General features: G+C 40.1%; 1 protein-coding gene across 2 annotated transcripts in view; it reads right to left on the reverse strand.

Annotated features, from left to right (window-relative positions):
- Positions 1 to 6,442: 6,442 nt before the first annotated feature.
- recql5 (RecQ helicase-like 5) overlaps positions 6,443 to 16,968 on the reverse strand; it is a 28,670-nt gene continuing 18,144 nt past the window's right edge. Inside the window, exons 15-23 of one of the 2 annotated variants that reach the window (XM_079644504.1) lie at positions 15,281 to 15,546; positions 13,435 to 13,480; positions 13,285 to 13,343; positions 12,165 to 12,210; positions 12,022 to 12,080; positions 10,056 to 10,101; positions 9,786 to 9,941; positions 7,526 to 7,598; positions 6,443 to 7,446 (exon numbers count right to left, since the gene is read on the reverse strand). In XM_079644504.1, the coding sequence (XP_079500630.1) occupies positions 7,322 to 7,446; positions 7,526 to 7,598; positions 9,786 to 9,941; positions 10,056 to 10,101; positions 12,022 to 12,080; positions 12,165 to 12,210; positions 13,285 to 13,343; positions 13,435 to 13,480; positions 15,281 to 15,546 (876 nt within the window). In that variant the 3' untranslated portion in view covers positions 6,443 to 7,321. The remainder of the gene's footprint in view (positions 7,447 to 7,525; positions 7,599 to 9,785; positions 9,942 to 10,055; positions 10,102 to 12,021; positions 12,081 to 12,164; positions 12,211 to 13,284; positions 13,344 to 13,434; positions 13,481 to 15,280; positions 15,547 to 16,968) is intronic. The other variant, XM_079644505.1, reaches the window with a different exon arrangement.

Raw genomic sequence — 16,968 nt, forward strand, 5'->3', positions numbered from 1 at the left:
CCTTGTTGCGTTCCAGGAGGGTTTTACCGAGCTCGGCTGCCAAGTGCAGGTCTGACAGGGGGCGAGAAGGAAAAGCAGACACAAACAGGGGGGAGGGGCGAGAGAGGAGCATCTGAGTTCACTGGTAAACACTTTTTCTTTAACAAAGGAGTGAGGGGATCTCAAGAGAAGCACTCGCTGCAGCTGAGGTGCTCATTCAAAAGCTGTGAAATAAGTATTCAAATGATCTAATTAAGTAAAAGTACAAGTACATTAATGTCACAATACTCCATTAAGATTAAGGGTTGCGCATTCAGAATCTCACAAAAAAATCTAAAGTAAAAGTACCCATTCTGGAGAGAAATGGCCTCCATTTGCTATATCTGATTAAATATGGTATTAAAATTATAGATTTTTTTATATTGTTGCACTTGGTAGCATTTTACTGTTGTAGACAGACTTTCTTTCTTATCTTATTGTAATATATTGGATATGTTTAGCCTCTTTCTCAAACAAGTATTAATCTGTGATGTAACTAAAGCTGTCAGATAAATGTAGTGGAGTCAAAATGCATTATATCCCTGTATGTAGTGAAGTTGAAGAATAAAGTAGCATAACATAGAAGTACACAAGCAAAGAACTACTAGCTAAATAATGTACTTAAAGGTGGGGTAGGTAAGTTTGAGAAACCAGCTCGAGATACACTTGTTGTTATATTCCATGGAATGCTCTTAACATCCCGATAGCAATGAATATCTGAAGTGCTTTGACAAAAAATCCATTAAAAAATTTCATCTGTGGAAGCCGTAGCGCTGTAAAAAGCACGACCAATCATCTGAGCAGCCGGCCCGGCTAAAGTAACTGGATGGCCTACCTGCCTGTCAGCCTTCCATCTGTGCACAAACTTATCTCGTGCCCTCATTGGTCATGTGCGCGTTCGTGTGTGTTGGGGGAGGGGCTCTGTAAGGAAGTGGCCGATTTTTTCCGGCTGTGTATTTTCAAATTCTAGCGCACTCGAGCTGGTTTCTCCAAAATGACCTACCCCACCTTTAAGTACAGTACTTTAATTATTGCCCATTCACCAACATTAAGCGTTTCCACCCTACACGAACAGGCTACCTCATTTCGGAAATGACTTTAAAATATCAAACATAACATCCTGTTTTTGATTAAATCCCTTAAGTGTTCTAAACCCGGATGTTCAGTCTTTTTTCTCTCGAGATGCTGACGTGAAAGCTTTTTGTTCTACTAACAACACACTTCCATCATTAATTAAAGACGCAACAACCCTTAAGTTATAATCATCCAAGCACCATTTTAAAACAAAACGATGAACATGGCACATCATAATGATCCTGTACTCATCTGCTCACTGAAACACAGCAGACGCCAGCCTAACAGTCGCTGTTATTTTTACAACACAGCTTGCAGCATACATTATTCATCTTGTTTGGTGAGAGGAGGCCTAGCTGGAATGGGGAGGAGGAGGAGGAGGAGGAGGAGGAGGAGGAGGAGGAGGAGGAGGAGGAGGAGGAGGAGGAGGAGGAGGAGGAGGAGGAGGAGGAGGAGGAGGAGGAGGATGAGGATGAGGATGATGATGATAATAATAATCCGGCTGGCTCTGCAGAACAACACAGCAGTGGAGGAGTGGAGACGGGAGGACACAGAGACAGCCATTGACACCATTACTGGATATGGAGGAAGGGTTTGACCACCAGAGTGCTGGGCGTCAGCTAGCTCGGGGAGTAATGGATTACATGTAACAAGATGAAAAACCAACAAATCTTCCATTCTTCATTATGGCTTTTATATTTAAAATAATGCTTTCACTGCGTGGAAATGAGTGCTGCTTTTATGTTAATTTTCAGGATCATATTTGTATGTTGTGTCTCTACTGTGACATGTTTACATGCTTTAATGTTCAAAAAGCTCTTTACATTTCTCATCCTGCCTGTGCTCTGAAACCCAGAGCCCAGTCTGCTCTGATTGGCTAGCTGGTCGGGCTCTGTTGTGATTGGTCCACCTCTAAGAGATGTCCTGACCCTTAGTCTATCATATCAAATGTGTAACCCTAACCAATAAAAGCACAAGTGGGATTTAGTCTTTAGTCTTAGCAGACCATTTACATGCACAAACCTATATCAAATCAAATCAAGTTTTATTTATATAACACATTTAAAAAACGATTTTTGGTAAAGCCAAAGTGCTGTACATGCAATAAAAACGCTACAGGAAAGGAAAACTCCCAAAAACACTTTAGACAACAATTATGTGTAGTGCTTTTAATTTGTAAACCTTACTAAGATATAGGCCTAGCCGATAATATAGAATCATTAGGCCTGTATATCAGGAAACTAGTAACGTAATACATGTTTTAAAGTAACCTTCAGAAGCCTGGGCGTGAGCAATGACAGGGAGAGATTAGATTGTACTGCTACTGTATGCACGTGTAAATGTTTTATATAACATACTTAACAAGCATCATTAGCTCACAGCCATTGATGATACATTTGTCTCCAGTGCTGTCGAGGGAGACAGGGACAGGCTGTGACTTCCTGTTTCAAAAAAATGCAGTCTTTATAACAAAACACTGGTCTGAGCTGCAGAGTGATAATGAGAGGAGAGTGTGTGTGAGGAGAGTGTGTGTGAGGAGAGAGCACAGCATCACCCCCCGGGTTCAGCTCAGTCACTGCACTGTTTCTGCCTCTGAGGGCCGACACGCGCCAACTCTTAGTTATGTAATGTCAGAATCGTGCGCACAGCTGAGAGGAGGCTGAAGAAATAACACCAGACAGCTAACGAAACAAAAGGCTGTCACATGATGAAGAAAGCTGGAGCTGCACCGATTGGTCGACTAATTGATGAGTTGATTGTCATAAAAAGAATTAGCCGCCATTTTTGTGATTGTTTGGTCTTTTAATCTAAAATGAATCTGCTATTACAACAAAAAAAAAGACATTCAATCGATTTTCGCAGAGACATTAGAGGTGATGGGAGATCATTGAATAGTCGGTTGTCAGAAAAATCGTCTGCTGTTTTGATAATTGATTATTTTGGTGGTTTTTGGTGCAAAAATGGCAGAAAAATCGGTTTTCAGCCCCTAAATATGGGGATTTCCTGATTTTCACAATTGTATTTTACAATAAACTAAATATCTTTGGTTTTGTTTAATGACAAAACAAGATATTAAAAAGGCCTCCCATTGACTTTGAGAACCTACTATGGATCTTTCCCTCATTTCTGACATTCAGACCAAACGATTAATCACGAGAATAATCCCTAGAATAATCAATAATGAAGATAATCTCTAGCTGCATCCCTACATGGCCTCCATCCCTGACCGTCCTCACGTTGGATCACATGCTCCTCAGCCGACACAAACATGACATCACCCGTCCGCCATCTGCACAGACTCTCTTCGTATGTTTGCCACATCAAAATGAACGCAGAGGTCAACAAATCTCAGAGCTGGCAGGCGAGCAGTTGCATAACAGCAGCATTTCTGGGGCAAAAAAAATCCTGCCTGATGGTGAGCTCATGCAGGATGACGTTAGGCCGAAGCCTCCAATTTGACCCTGAAGCTGAAATCTCTGATCTAAGGAGGTCTAGTCTGGGGCTCCCTAATCAGATCAGCCGGGGGGGGGGGGGCTTAATGGCTTCGAGCTGCAGGGCTGAGATGAGACACACACAGCGGCAAAACCCAACTGCGTCTCTTCTCTCTCGGACTACGATGATGAGACATAAAGCTGCTTTAGTTCTCTGGGTCAGCAGGTAATCAGGGGAGGGGTCGATGCAGCAGGACACACACACTGGGGAGATGCACTGCTGATGAAAGTGCATCCGGTTAAGTCATTACTGAGAGGGAGCACTGCATCAGGCAAACACTCCTGATGGATTGCATTATCTTTCGGTGGCATTTAAGGTCGCAGCATGACTGCAGCAGGACTGTGACAAAGCAAAGATAACTATCTCCTTATAGTTACAGAAAATAGACCAGGTGTTACATTGCTAAACATGTGGAATGACTAGCATGTTACACACCATCAGAGCATAGTGGAAACAAGTCCGGGGTGAACACATAACTAATTATTGTATTATTATGTATTTTAAATAATGCTTTCACTGGGTAGATATTGAAATAGGTGAGTGTCACAAACAAATCGTTGCTGAGTTTTTTCTGTATTTTCCCATAAATAATGCCAGATCATCACATCCCTCTTTGTCAGCCAGTCTTAGAACCCAGCAGAGTGAATACAAAATGTTAGATGGATTAAAAAAAAAGAAGCAGAACTAGGAGGACAGGAGTGGGCTTTGAGATGTGACCCTGCAAGAATGGAGATGAAACAGAGACAGCATCACTCAGCCAGACAGCAGGACTATTCTGGGAAGCATCGCTGACAAGATCATAGTAATTGGCGGAGGTGGAGAGCAGAGAGACGCAGAGACAGACAGTGCTTTACAGTTTTCATGGTGCGTGCATTGGCGCATGAAATGTATTTTACAGTGTGCAACCCCCCAACACTTTAACATTGTTACATCTCTTAGTTACTACAATCTGTAATATCTGTGCAATATAAACTTGATTGTTCACTACTGGTATCTGGCTGCTATGACTACTTCTACTACTTTTAAAATACTGTTACTGTACTTATTGTCTCCCTGGATAGGTTTGAAAGTAGTATGTGTAATTTATATCTGTAATATTGTATGCATGCCTATTTATTCGTGTTTTGCCCCTTTACTGTTTCTGTAACAATGTAAATGTCCCCTCTGTGGGACTCATACAGATTCAATGGCTTTATTGTCATAGCACAGTAGCTACAGTGAAGATATGGCAAATGTATCATTTGTATAATAATAAAAACGAAATAAATAATAGTAATCCAAATTAAAAGACCAACTTAATGGAATCGTCGCTAGTAAAATCGGAAAAATGAATAATACAAGTAAAAAATTAAAAAAGACATCCGGTGACTGTGCATTGCGTGACATCCCCCCACTGGAGCCTAATAAAGGGAGAGTGATGGGAGTGATGGGAGTGATGGGAGAGATGCTCACCTTGCTCCAGGTCCCTCTGGTCGTACCACGGCTCCTCTTCCTCCGTCACAAACTCCTCCATCCTGCCTGCACGGAGCATCGATGTTCATCAACTTCTTCTCCCTCCTCTTCTTCACCGGCGATGTGATGATCTGCTAATTCAGACTCGCCCGGAAGTGACAACAAACAACAGCGGCGCAGTGAAAGCCTTCAAGACAAATGAAGACTCAAAATCCCGGCAGCGCACCTGCTCCTTGAACCGTCTGCAGATATTAAATAAAAAAACACGTGACGTAGCTGTTCATACATGATGTAAAAATGTGTGTGGTGTGCACCAGCTGGTGGATACACACACTGTGTCCTCACAATGTTTCTTCTGTGTCTCCTCAGTGTTTGTGCGACTGTGATGTGAGACGCAGGTTGGCAGCTCAGTGGCTGAAGCTGCTGCGGCGTTCAAGTGCTTTCGGAAATGCTGCCTGGGATGTGGGCACATTAACACCATCGCTGCCTTTTTGGAAGTTGTTCTGCGTTCAAATATTTGACGAAGGTGTGACTACATAGTGACTAATTATAGGTGTGGTTTATTGACTTTATATTTCAATCTTGAGATGCCAAATAATCGAATCATTGCTTCAAATATAAACTCGTTTTTTTGTTGTTTTTAATTCTTTGGTTCGGTTTTGCCACTCCTTCTTTTGACCGGAATTATTTTAATTGTCTTCCATTTAAAAAACAAAACAATGTAACCTCATGTTACTATTTGTTTTGCTTTATTCTCGTTTATTTTATATAAATTAACGTGTTGCCCTTGTTTAAACCATAAACACGTGCTATGCAAATTAAGTAATAACTATGATCCTTATTATTGTCATTATTACTATGATATATCCAACATATTTATTTAATATTATAGTATTATAACATCCTATACATTTTAATGCTCTCAGGTTAATTGTACATCAGAACAATACAAAGAAAGTCAGTATAAAATAAAAGAGTAATATTATTCCTAGGCTCTCAAAAGCTTGTTTCACCTGGTGGGACTGTCTCTGTGGCAATTTTAATAATTGACTTTGTGGTAAAGACAATTATTTTAATTTAATTATAACTTCATTATAAACACTTTGAGATGGTTATCTAGGAGCATGTTTTTTCCCTAGCTTAACACTGGCCATCCTTTGTCATTACATTTATTCAGTCGTTTCACCATTAACAATCCTTCTCTTTCATTGTCTAAACGCACCAAAAGCAAAGCCCTAAGTAACAAGAGGCACCTGAAGGCAGCACCACAAGGGCTGACGTCATAGTCTATTTAACAGCGTCCCCGGCACGGACCTCTCCTCCTCCCCCCCAGCCCTCCAATAAGTTTAATTGTCCAATTGAAGACATTTGTGTTGGAAATAAAGACTCAGTCAGGGTGTCACTCTGAGGTTAGTCCTGTTCAACATACAGTTTATTGTAAACATGTAGGAGCACAGACTGACTGTTCACTGCACAGCCAGGCCTCTGTCCATCACTTCTTCCTGTCCTCTTCCTGACTGTGGAGACAGACACTCTGGCCTCTCACAGCCTGACATACAGACGGCCAGTATAACCAAGGAACATTTCCCTTATCGGAAACAACATATTTACAACGAAAATGCCAAAAAGATCCTCTCACTTTGTTAAGAGACAACCACATTTAAAACAACTTTTGGTTTGTCTTTGAATCAAGAAAATAAACACACAGCGGGACAGTTTCACCGCATGTCCATTCACAATGCAAGGGCAATAATATTAGGCCCCGCAACACAGAACAATCTGCTCTTTTTCAAATAAAAAAACAAACGGAAATCCAGTGTTATTGTACGTTTTGTACCAAATGACTTCCAAGTATGCATTTGCAATGTCCACAAGGTGTTTCTTTGGCTAAATGTCATTTGTAAGTCTTGTGTATTCTAAGAGCCCTTTGGATTGAATCCATTTCAGGTAAATATGAACTTGCAGAGACATAACAAATGTTTTGCGATATAATGAACTTGAGTGCAGTAACGTAGAAGTGTCATTGTGGTTAAACATACAAAGGACAATGGCTGCCTACAGAACATTAATTATGAAATACTTTGAACACAAGACATGTACAGTGTACACACTTTTCAAGCGGAAACATAAACAAAATTCTCTAAATTCACGTTAGTGCTTCATCATCGGCATAAACCCGACAAAGCAGTTAATGAAGCTTTCTTTCCGCAGGCATTCAGGATCTGGCTGAGTTCGCTGGGACGAGAGAAGCTTAGGCACTGAAAAAGAGGAAGGGCTTGACCCTTCAAAAATAATGTAACTTCCTCTTCCCATCATGCAGCTTCCTCAGGTGCGTCCAGTCCGCCTCGCTCTTACAGTGCTGCACTTTGGTGAAGAACTTCTTGATGAGAGTTTTGGCTTCAGCTTTAACTGCAGACACAGAGAGGAGTTTAAGAGGAGGCGATCGCATGCAGCAGAGCACAACTTTTAGATGATTTATCCCGCTTACCTTGGTCTTTCCCTTTACTACTCCCCTCGGTGAGGAAGTGAGATAAAAAGCGTGCAAAGGACTTAAACAGCTCCTGCAACCAAAGAAAACACCAGCTGAGAATACGTTTAATCTCACTGCTAACGTGAAACTATTAGATAAGATCGACTTCATTGATTCCAAATTGGGACTTTCTTTTGTGACAGCAGCATGTCAACAAAGCTTTGGAGAATTATTAAAAATAGAATACAAATGATAATATAGACAAGAAATGAAACATGAAATAGAACATTTCATAAAATACACTGAAAATTGAATAATAAAAACAAGGAATTAAACAAAAAAATAATAATAAAATAAAACAAGTTATTAAACAAGAGTTAAATATAGAAGAAAGAAAAATGAAAGAAAAACAATAAATACAAAAACATAAACAGTAAATATAGACATATCTACAGTAAATATATAGGGGATCTAAATAATTTACATAATACAATACATAGAATAAGTTAGAATACTCTAGACCAGTGTTTTTCAAAGTGGGGGCCCCAACCCCCCGGGGGGCCGCCAGGGGGGATCTATGTGTCCTTTGATGCCAATCTTTTAATATTTTTTATTTATTAATATATATATATATATTTTTTTTTTAAATCACAGGACCGCCCTTCAAGCCAATCAGAATCGAGCTGCCGCTACTGAGAGCGAAACTGAGGCCCATTGCCAAACCGCCCCCTACACTCTGCCCCCTACCCCTACACCTTACACGTTACCCCTACCCTTACCCCTACCCCTACACCTACACCTTACACCTTACACCTTACACCTACACCTACACCTACACCTACACCTACACCTACACCTACACCTACACCTACACCTACACCTCCGTTCGCGCGGAGGGTCCGCCATATTGAGGGCTGTTCCAAAGCAACGAATGTGGAGCGGTGGGGAGGGGGAGTGGGCTATCAAGCCTTCAAACAGCGAGTCTGCATCGGTGCTGACTTGAGACCGGTCTCTACCTGACCGGAGTCACGCTGTGTGTGTCCGTCAGGAAACACGCTGTTTACAATAGTTCCAGCAAACATCCACTGATAAACTGCGATGTTAACAACCTCATGATAACCTCATATGTTTTTAACTTAGGATCATACCTGTGTTTAGTCTGGAAAAAGGTAAATGTGTGCATTTTATTATAAAGTTGTGTATATTTACAGACCGTTGCAAAAACTAAGAAGCTTATAAACATCAGGTTTAAAACTAAAAGAGCTTTGAAACACAATGAAAGATGTTAGGAGTTTTATTTGAGTTATTTATTTAAACTTTTTGTCAAAGAGATGCTGATTTGAAATCGTTGTTACATACAGTTACGGCATTTCCTGTTTCTGCCGGAGAGGGGAGGCCGTCCCAAAGCTTGCCGCTGTATTTACTCCCTCCATCTGACAGGAGGGAGCCTCGTTGAGCTGCGAGTGTGGCTACAGACGGAGTTCACTCCGTCACGGAGGGGTAGGGTCGAGGGAGTGGTTTGGGATTGGGCCTGAGTATCTGCTCAGCTTTTGGAGCAAGTGAGAGCTAGTGAATATTTCGCTCTGCAGCTGGATGAGAGCATGGATGTAGCAAATATTGATGTTTATATATATGAATATAAATATGTTTATTGTTAATATTACTGTTGAATATTATATATCATATTATTAAGGCATAAGTAGCTTTCAAAAATAATACAAAATATATGTTAATTGTTCATAGTACTGTTCAAAATTATATAATATTATAAAGACAGAAATCACTTTAAAAATATGTTTACTGTTGATATTACTGTTTAATATTGTGTTAAGAATGTTTATAACAGAAGACACAATGAATGTAGTGAATGACAAATAAAAGATAAATACAAAATTTTTTTTTTAGAAGAATAACTGATTATTAATTATTAATACAAATATATATTAATCTGTATGATTAATTTGTCATATTTTCCATCATAATGTACTCATCATTTAAAAAAAAAAGAAGTGCAACAGGGGGGTCCCCGCAAGAGGATAATGCTATATGGGGGTCCTTGGCATGGCACAGTTTGGGAACCCCTGCTCTAGACAAAACTCCAAAAAATATAACAAGCTACTTTATACATTATGATATGCAAAGCAGTTGTATATCAAATTAAATGAGGATTTTAAATATTTAGGGTTATTGAAAAAGCCAAACAGAGTGCAGTCTGGGTAAATTAAACTATGAGGCTGGTAGTGAGAGGAGCTGTTGTGGGTTTATCTCTCCCTCTTACCTTGGTGGCAAACTTCCCCTTGGAATAAAACGGGTCGAGGTACCGGACCACGATGTCCGCCGCCTCCTTCAGCGTCACGGGCTCGTTGGCGGGGATCAGAGGGCGCTCCTGCACGTTGGGGTTAAAGGTCACCCTTTTCTCTGAGGGGCCACAGTGCTGTACAGAGAAAGAAAGAAATTAAATACAAAAATCACAAGCTCAGCTCACTAACCATAGAATAAGTTAAAAAAAATAAAAACCGCTAAGCAGAAGAGAAGCACACACACTCACCTCCTCTGTCAGAGCAGGTCCTTCCTCTTCATGCGTTTCCTTTTGTCTGTGTGAGAGGGAAAAGATGTCACATTTTAAATCAACTTCTTCTAGAAATGGTTCTTCAAGATATGTTATACATTTATTTAAAGAATTGTACTTAAGTTGTATTTTGAGGTAATTACATTTCTACTTAATTATATTAGTCCAGTACAATTCAGAGGACAATAACTGTGACCACTACGTTTGTTTTATAACTTTAGTCACTAGTTATTTTGCAGATTCAGATTAATAAAACAAAATGTAATCATCAAATGAAACATGTATTTTTTATTAGACAAGTGTACTAGTTCACTTTAATAAAAGAAAGGATAAGGAGACATGCCCTAGCTAGAAGTGTTTAGTGCTTTCAAAATACGCTCCATCTCAATTCCCTACATCTTCCTAACCATTCCAGGGTCTCAGCATCCTGACCAAAGTGGCCTTTTAAAAAAGAAGAATCTATATTATCTTGTTTTTTCCCTTATCTATTCTTTTGGATTATGTTTCCACTTATTTATTTATTTTAAATTTGTATTATTCACCTTCCTGTTATCTTTCTATGAGTTGGCTCTGCAGATTGAGCTGAATGAAAATGGAGAAAGCTCTAATATGTGTGTATAATGAAAGTGAAAATGGAACTAGAAAATGCATTTCCTGCAGAAAATGTGTGTGAAAGCTGTAAACTGTGTACATTTGTTGCTGAATTTAGCTGAAAATGCAGAAAAAAGCTAAATATGTTATTCGCTGAATGGTCTCTGTAGCTGCTTTTAGTCACAAAACCAAAGTACCGGTAAGTGTGTTGCTGAACTTAGCGGAGAAATGCAGAGAAGTGAAATGATTTGAATCTAAATTGTTACAGCTCAAATGCATTGCAATGACTTTGTTGAAAACTTGAAAGTGAAATGTTAAACTCGAAGAGTAGGAAACATAGTGAAGAAGCTTAGTATTTAAAATAAAAGGTTTAAAAAAGGTATAAACAACAAAAAGTATAGCCTCAATGTCCTGAAATAGCTGAATAATTTAAAAGGTCCAATGTCATGCTTTTCCGGTAAGCTTTTTCTGCGTGTAAACGGTCTGCAAAGTCCCAAACCCTCAAATGGACCAATCCGTGGAGCTCCTCATACACACACTCTCTCAGTAGCAAAACTGTGATGCGCTGGGGGGGGGAGGGGCTAGTGGAGCCTCACAGCGGCGAAACTGTGGCGTGCTTACACTGTGGCGTGCTTGCACTGTAGGTGCGCCGCGTTTGGGGTGCGGGGGTGTGGGTGCTAGTGGAGCCTTGCAGATGGGGGTGCTGCAGCCCCCTCAGCACCCCCCGCTTCCCGCGTCCATTCACTGTCTCGCAGTCTCGCAGATCCCACGCAGCAAGCAGGAAATGAACCCAGCTCACACTGTCCCCTCCTCACAGTAGCGAGCCACGCAACGTCCCGCCAACACGGCACCCAGACCCCACGAAGCATTCCCATCTGTTTGTCCGTACTGGTGTCATTTTCTGGTTGCTAACGCCATTGTAACACATAATCACTGAATACAGAGTGGGCGAGCTGACCAATCAGAGCACAGTGGGCTCACAGGGAGGGGGGGGGGCAGGAGCTCCAACAAGGCGTGTAGGACAGAGAGTGAATACACATACTATACAGAGATGCTGTATGAGAAACTAATGTGAGTTTGGAACATTGAACAACGTAAACCTATTCGAGTAGACCTCAACAATGGAATTATGATCAGTAGAAATGGCCGTGACATGGGACCTTTAATAGTTGAATGGTTTCTGTAGCAGAAAGTAGGCTGAAGGAGTTAGATATCAGATGTACGTAGTAGTATAAGTTCAAGTAGCCTTATATCTATATGGCTTTTCTTTTGAAGGGGTGTGTGGTTTTAGGGAGTGTGAGATGTAGAAAAACTGTTGCACAGTATTCGCACTAATGAAATGCTCAATCTTTACCCTCTCCCTGACGGGTCACAGCTCTTCGCCGGAGGAGAGGACGCTTTTTGCGACGTCACCTGAAATCACACACACACACACACCATCAGTCACTGAGATACGGGAGATACGTCTTCAGATCGGAGACACACACACACACTCACCTCTTCCATCAAAACAGGTTCATCCTCTTCCTGAGTTTCCTTCTGTCTGTGATTCAGATTAATAATACAAAGTGTAATCAACAAATGAAACATGTGTGTATTACTAGAAAATGCATTTCCTGCAGAAAATGCGTGTGAATGCTGTAAACTGTGTACATTTGTTGCTGAATTTAGCTGAAAATGCAGAAAAAGCATAATACTTTATTAGCTGAATGGTCTCTGTAGGTTTTTTTACCTACAAAAACCAAGTAAGTGTGTTGCTGAACTTAGCGGAGAAATGCAGTAAAGTGAAATGATTTGAATCAAAATTGTTACAGCTCAAATGCATTGCAATGACTTTGTTGAAAACTTGAAAGTGAAATGTTAAACTGGAAGAGTAGGACAAATAGTGAAGAAGCTTAATATTTAAAATAAAAGGTTTAAAAAAAGGTATAAACAACAAAATGTATAGCCTCAATTTCCTGAAATAGCTGAATTTAAGTAGCAGATATCGGTGAAATTTTAACGCGTGAAGCATCTCAAGAACTCTGAGCATCTGAAGTGTGCTTTTTGTGTACTTTCTAGGAGAGGTTTTCCTACGTTTTTTATGTTAAAAAAAATATATGAAGGCGAATTTCAAGCTGTCCTCCACTCTAGCTGTGACATCACGCACTCTAGCCTTAACGAGCTGCGCAATACACACTCATGTTAGAATCTGAAGAAAGCCTCTTTACCAAGCTCCAAACTAAGTTAAATATCTCAAAAAGTGTAAAAGATATAACAAATCTGAAGAACAAGTGTTATAGCTGAATGTCTTGTGATCATTTTACAGTTGGAATGAAGTCTCTAGCTGAAAGTATGTGGAAGGAGTAGCATTTGGCGCAAGGTGTATCCAAGAGGATTTGAAGGCTCCTCCCATTGAGTTACATGTTAAAAAAAGAGTTTAAAAAGCTGAATATTTCCAAAAGTACAACATATTTTGAAAAAGTTGAAAGTTTCCCATCATGTCCAGAAAAGGCTGAACATTTTGATATTTTAATGGTTTCTGTAGCTGAAGGTAGGCTGAAGTTATTCAACGGCAAACTATTGGTTGAAATAATAATAATAAGATTAAAGATTTGAAGAACTGCTCAATCTTTACCCTCTCCCTGAGGGGTCACATCTCTTCGCCGGAGGAGAGGACGCTTTTTGCGACGTCACCTGAAATCACAGACACACACCATCAGTCACTGAGATACGGGAGATACGTCTTCAGATCGGAGAGGAAACACACACACACACACACACTTACCTCTTCTATTAGAATAGGTTCGTCTTCTTCCTGAGTATCCTTCTGTCTGTGTGATTCAGATTAATAATACAAAGTGTAATCAACAAATGAAACATGTATGTATTATTATAAGTCAGAGGTGGGACCAAGTCATTGTTTTGCAAGTCCGAGTCAAGACTCAAGTCTTTGCGCTCAAGTCCGAGTCAAGACTCAAGTCTTTGCGCTCAAGTCCGAGTCAAGACTCAAGTCTTTGCGCTTAAGTCCGAGTCAAGACTCAAGTCTTTGCGCTCAAGTCCGAGTCAGGATGGGCAAGTTCAAGTCAAGTCCAAGTCCTAAACTTTGACAAAATGAGTCTTTAACAAGTCATTATGTGCTTTTCACCAAATGTAATGACATCGATCAACAGAATAATACTTAATAATCAAAGTGCTCTTTATTAGTCACATTCATAATTTAATAATCTATTTTCTCTGCTGGTAAAGTAACGTGTTATTTTCTATTTTAAGAGGGATCAGTAAGGTAAGGCTACCGTGACGGTTTGATTCAGAAGGAGTTTAATGTATAAGATCCCTGATGTTAAGGTGACCAGAATGTTTATTTCCACTGTGTACAACATGTCATAAGGGACCCACAATCTATCTTTATGCAAGGGATAATGTGCAGCGAGGCGGTCTCTATGGGGAAAAGAACACCTGAATCTAGATCCCTCTACAGGTGGTACTTTAAGTATATGCTTTTGATGCCAATACTTTTGTACTTTTACTTGTAACATTTTGAAAGCAGGACTTTTTATTGTAACCGAGTATTCCTACACTCTGGTACTTTTACTCAAGTACAAGATCTGAACTTCTCCCACCTCTGACAATAAGTGGTTGTGGTTACCAAAAAAAAAAAACCTGCTCTGAAGGTTATTTTCATTTTACAAATCATGCACTCAGCTTTGCTTTCTCCAATATCATAGAAATGCAGCCAGATGCTGCTTCTTTTTTCGGTTTTTGCTCATTTCTTGATTTTTTCCGACGCGCTTGCATTTCAATCCATCTCCCCGTCGCTCTGTATCTGGCCTGTACCACTACACTTGCTGTCTTTGGAGCGTCTGCCCACCACCCTTCTTTCACATAATGGTATGATCCTAGTGTGTCCTTGCATATGATTGGCCGCATGGTGGCCCAGCTAAATAAAGACCCGCCCCTGCCTGCAAGGATTCTCAGGAAGAGTAGGAGCGGCTGGAGACTCTGCTCTCCCCGACGGGAGTCTGCTCTTCTAGCGGCATCTCGCAATCGGCGTGTTGGAGACCTCTGAATTAAATGATCAAGTCACCTCAAGTCAGAGGGCTCAAGTCCAAGTCAAGTCCCAAGTCATTGGTGTTCAAGTCGAGTCGCAAGTGTTTTGTGATTTTGTCAAGTCGAGTCTCAAGTCATCACATTGGAGACTCGAGTCCAAGTCATGTGACTCGAGTCCAAGTCATGTGACTCGAGTCCACACCTCTGTTATAAGTTAATGAAGACCTTTTTGAACATTAAAGCACGTCAACATGTCAGCGGAGAGGCACAAAACACAAATATGAACCTGAAAATGAGCATGATGGGGCCCCGTTAACGTTCAAAATATGCTCATACTTTACCAGCTGCTACATCAGAGAGATAAACAAAGTAATGCATTAAGGCTTATATTTGTAATTATAATAAATATTTTTTCTGAAATGGGCCACTCTGCATAATGACTACTGTTCCTTTTGATGCTGATGCTTTTGTACTTTTACTTAATTACATTTTTGAATGCAGGACTTTGACATTTGTCTACATAATGGTACTGCTACTTTGACTTAAGTCAAATAAGTACTTTTCCACCTTTAAGGGCGTCTTACCCTGCAGGAGTGGCGATATCCTCGGCGGGTATATACTGGAACCACTTCACCGCCAGCGTCTCTATTGGACAGATTTCCTCCTCATTATCGGAAATTAAGATGATTTCTTCTTCTTTTTGGTCTTCTTCAGAAATGACGTCCACCGTTTTAGGAGATATTCTAGTAGTAGTATCAGGTACCACCTCCTCCTTCTGGCTCTTCTCCGGTGCGTCTTTCTTTGCAAAAGACTGGAGGATGTTGCCCGCACCTAATCTCTTACGCTTCATCTGGAGGAAACAAAACCACCAGACTCAGGGACAGTTTTACCCCAAAGGCCATAAGACTGCTAAACACCTGAGCTCTGCTAAGTGCCCGATAAACATTCCTGTTTGTCCACTTGCAATCTAATTATTTATAGTTATCACCGCAATAAACCGTATTTAATTTTGTCTTCATTTAATATTCTGTTCTTGTACATATCCTATATTCTATTGACATGTATATAGTCTTTTTGCACTACTTTTTATTTTGCATTTTATTATATATGTTGCATTGTTGGAGGTCAGAAGAATTGCATTGCCATTTCTACACTGTAGCTTTATGCATATGAAAATAAAACCTTTGAATCTTGAATAGGCAAAAATAAAACATTTATATCCGAACACTCTGCTTCCAAGATTATTTTCGTCATCAATTAATTTGCTGATCATTTTCTAGATGAAAATGTTGGTCTTTAAAATGTAGAGAACATGTGGGATTTTATTTGTGTGTATGGGACATATTATATAACAACCCTAATCATTGAAAGCATACATGCTCATAAACGTTAACTGTTCATCGGTGGAATGTTCTCATTATGGGAATCCTTGCACCTGTTTAGTTAGGAAGGGAGTTAAAGATAAAGATAGCATGGTCAAAACACCATTAAAAATGACCTAGGCCAGAACGTAAACAACATCATTAAAGATAATCTACGGCGAAATATCAAACAAAGTATGATTGAGTAGGGAAATTCAGGATGGTGGAAGAAATAATGGTGTCTACGTGATAGAAAAAGTCAAGGTCAAGAAGGAGGGCCTGAGACCCTCCTGGTGTCTGGTACCTGAGACCCTCCTACGCGTGAGAAGGCAAAGCAACATTGTAAAGCCAGTCACTCCATGGACCGACTCGTGTTTGCTGTACTCTGATCTTCAGTAACCTCTATTCTATTGGAACTCTTTTGACTGTTGATTTTTTGAAAGTTAAATAAGTGTTAACATAGTGTTGTGAAGATCTCGAAGACTTCCGGCACAACTTCAGAGGTTTCTCCACAACACAAATGTCAATCCCAGATTGTCAAATTCGAATAATATCATGACCAGATCAGAAAATCGGATCTTACCCAATATCTAAAATGTGTTAAAGTCCTTGTTGAAAAAGTGAGTATAAGTGCTCAGATAGTTCAAATTGTAGTCCACAAGTGGTTGGTAAATATTTAACCTCCCCATGTTTGATCCTTTCATTTCATACCGGAACATTTTCCATCAAAGTCCTTTCAGATGCTCGCTTAAGTAAGGAGTTAAAGGTCCGTGTCATGCTTTTCCGGTTATTACACGTCCCCTTGTGTGTTATGAAGGTTTTTCGGCATGTAAACGGTGTGCAGAGTTAAAACCCTTAAAGTACACCCTGTAGCGAGTAAAACTCTAAAGAAAATACCTCCCCAAAACGCC

Source organism: Notothenia rossii (assembly GCF_949606895.1).
Source record: "Notothenia rossii genome assembly, chromosome: 8".
Classification (NCBI taxonomy): Eukaryota; Metazoa; Chordata; class Actinopteri; order Perciformes; family Nototheniidae; genus Notothenia; species Notothenia rossii.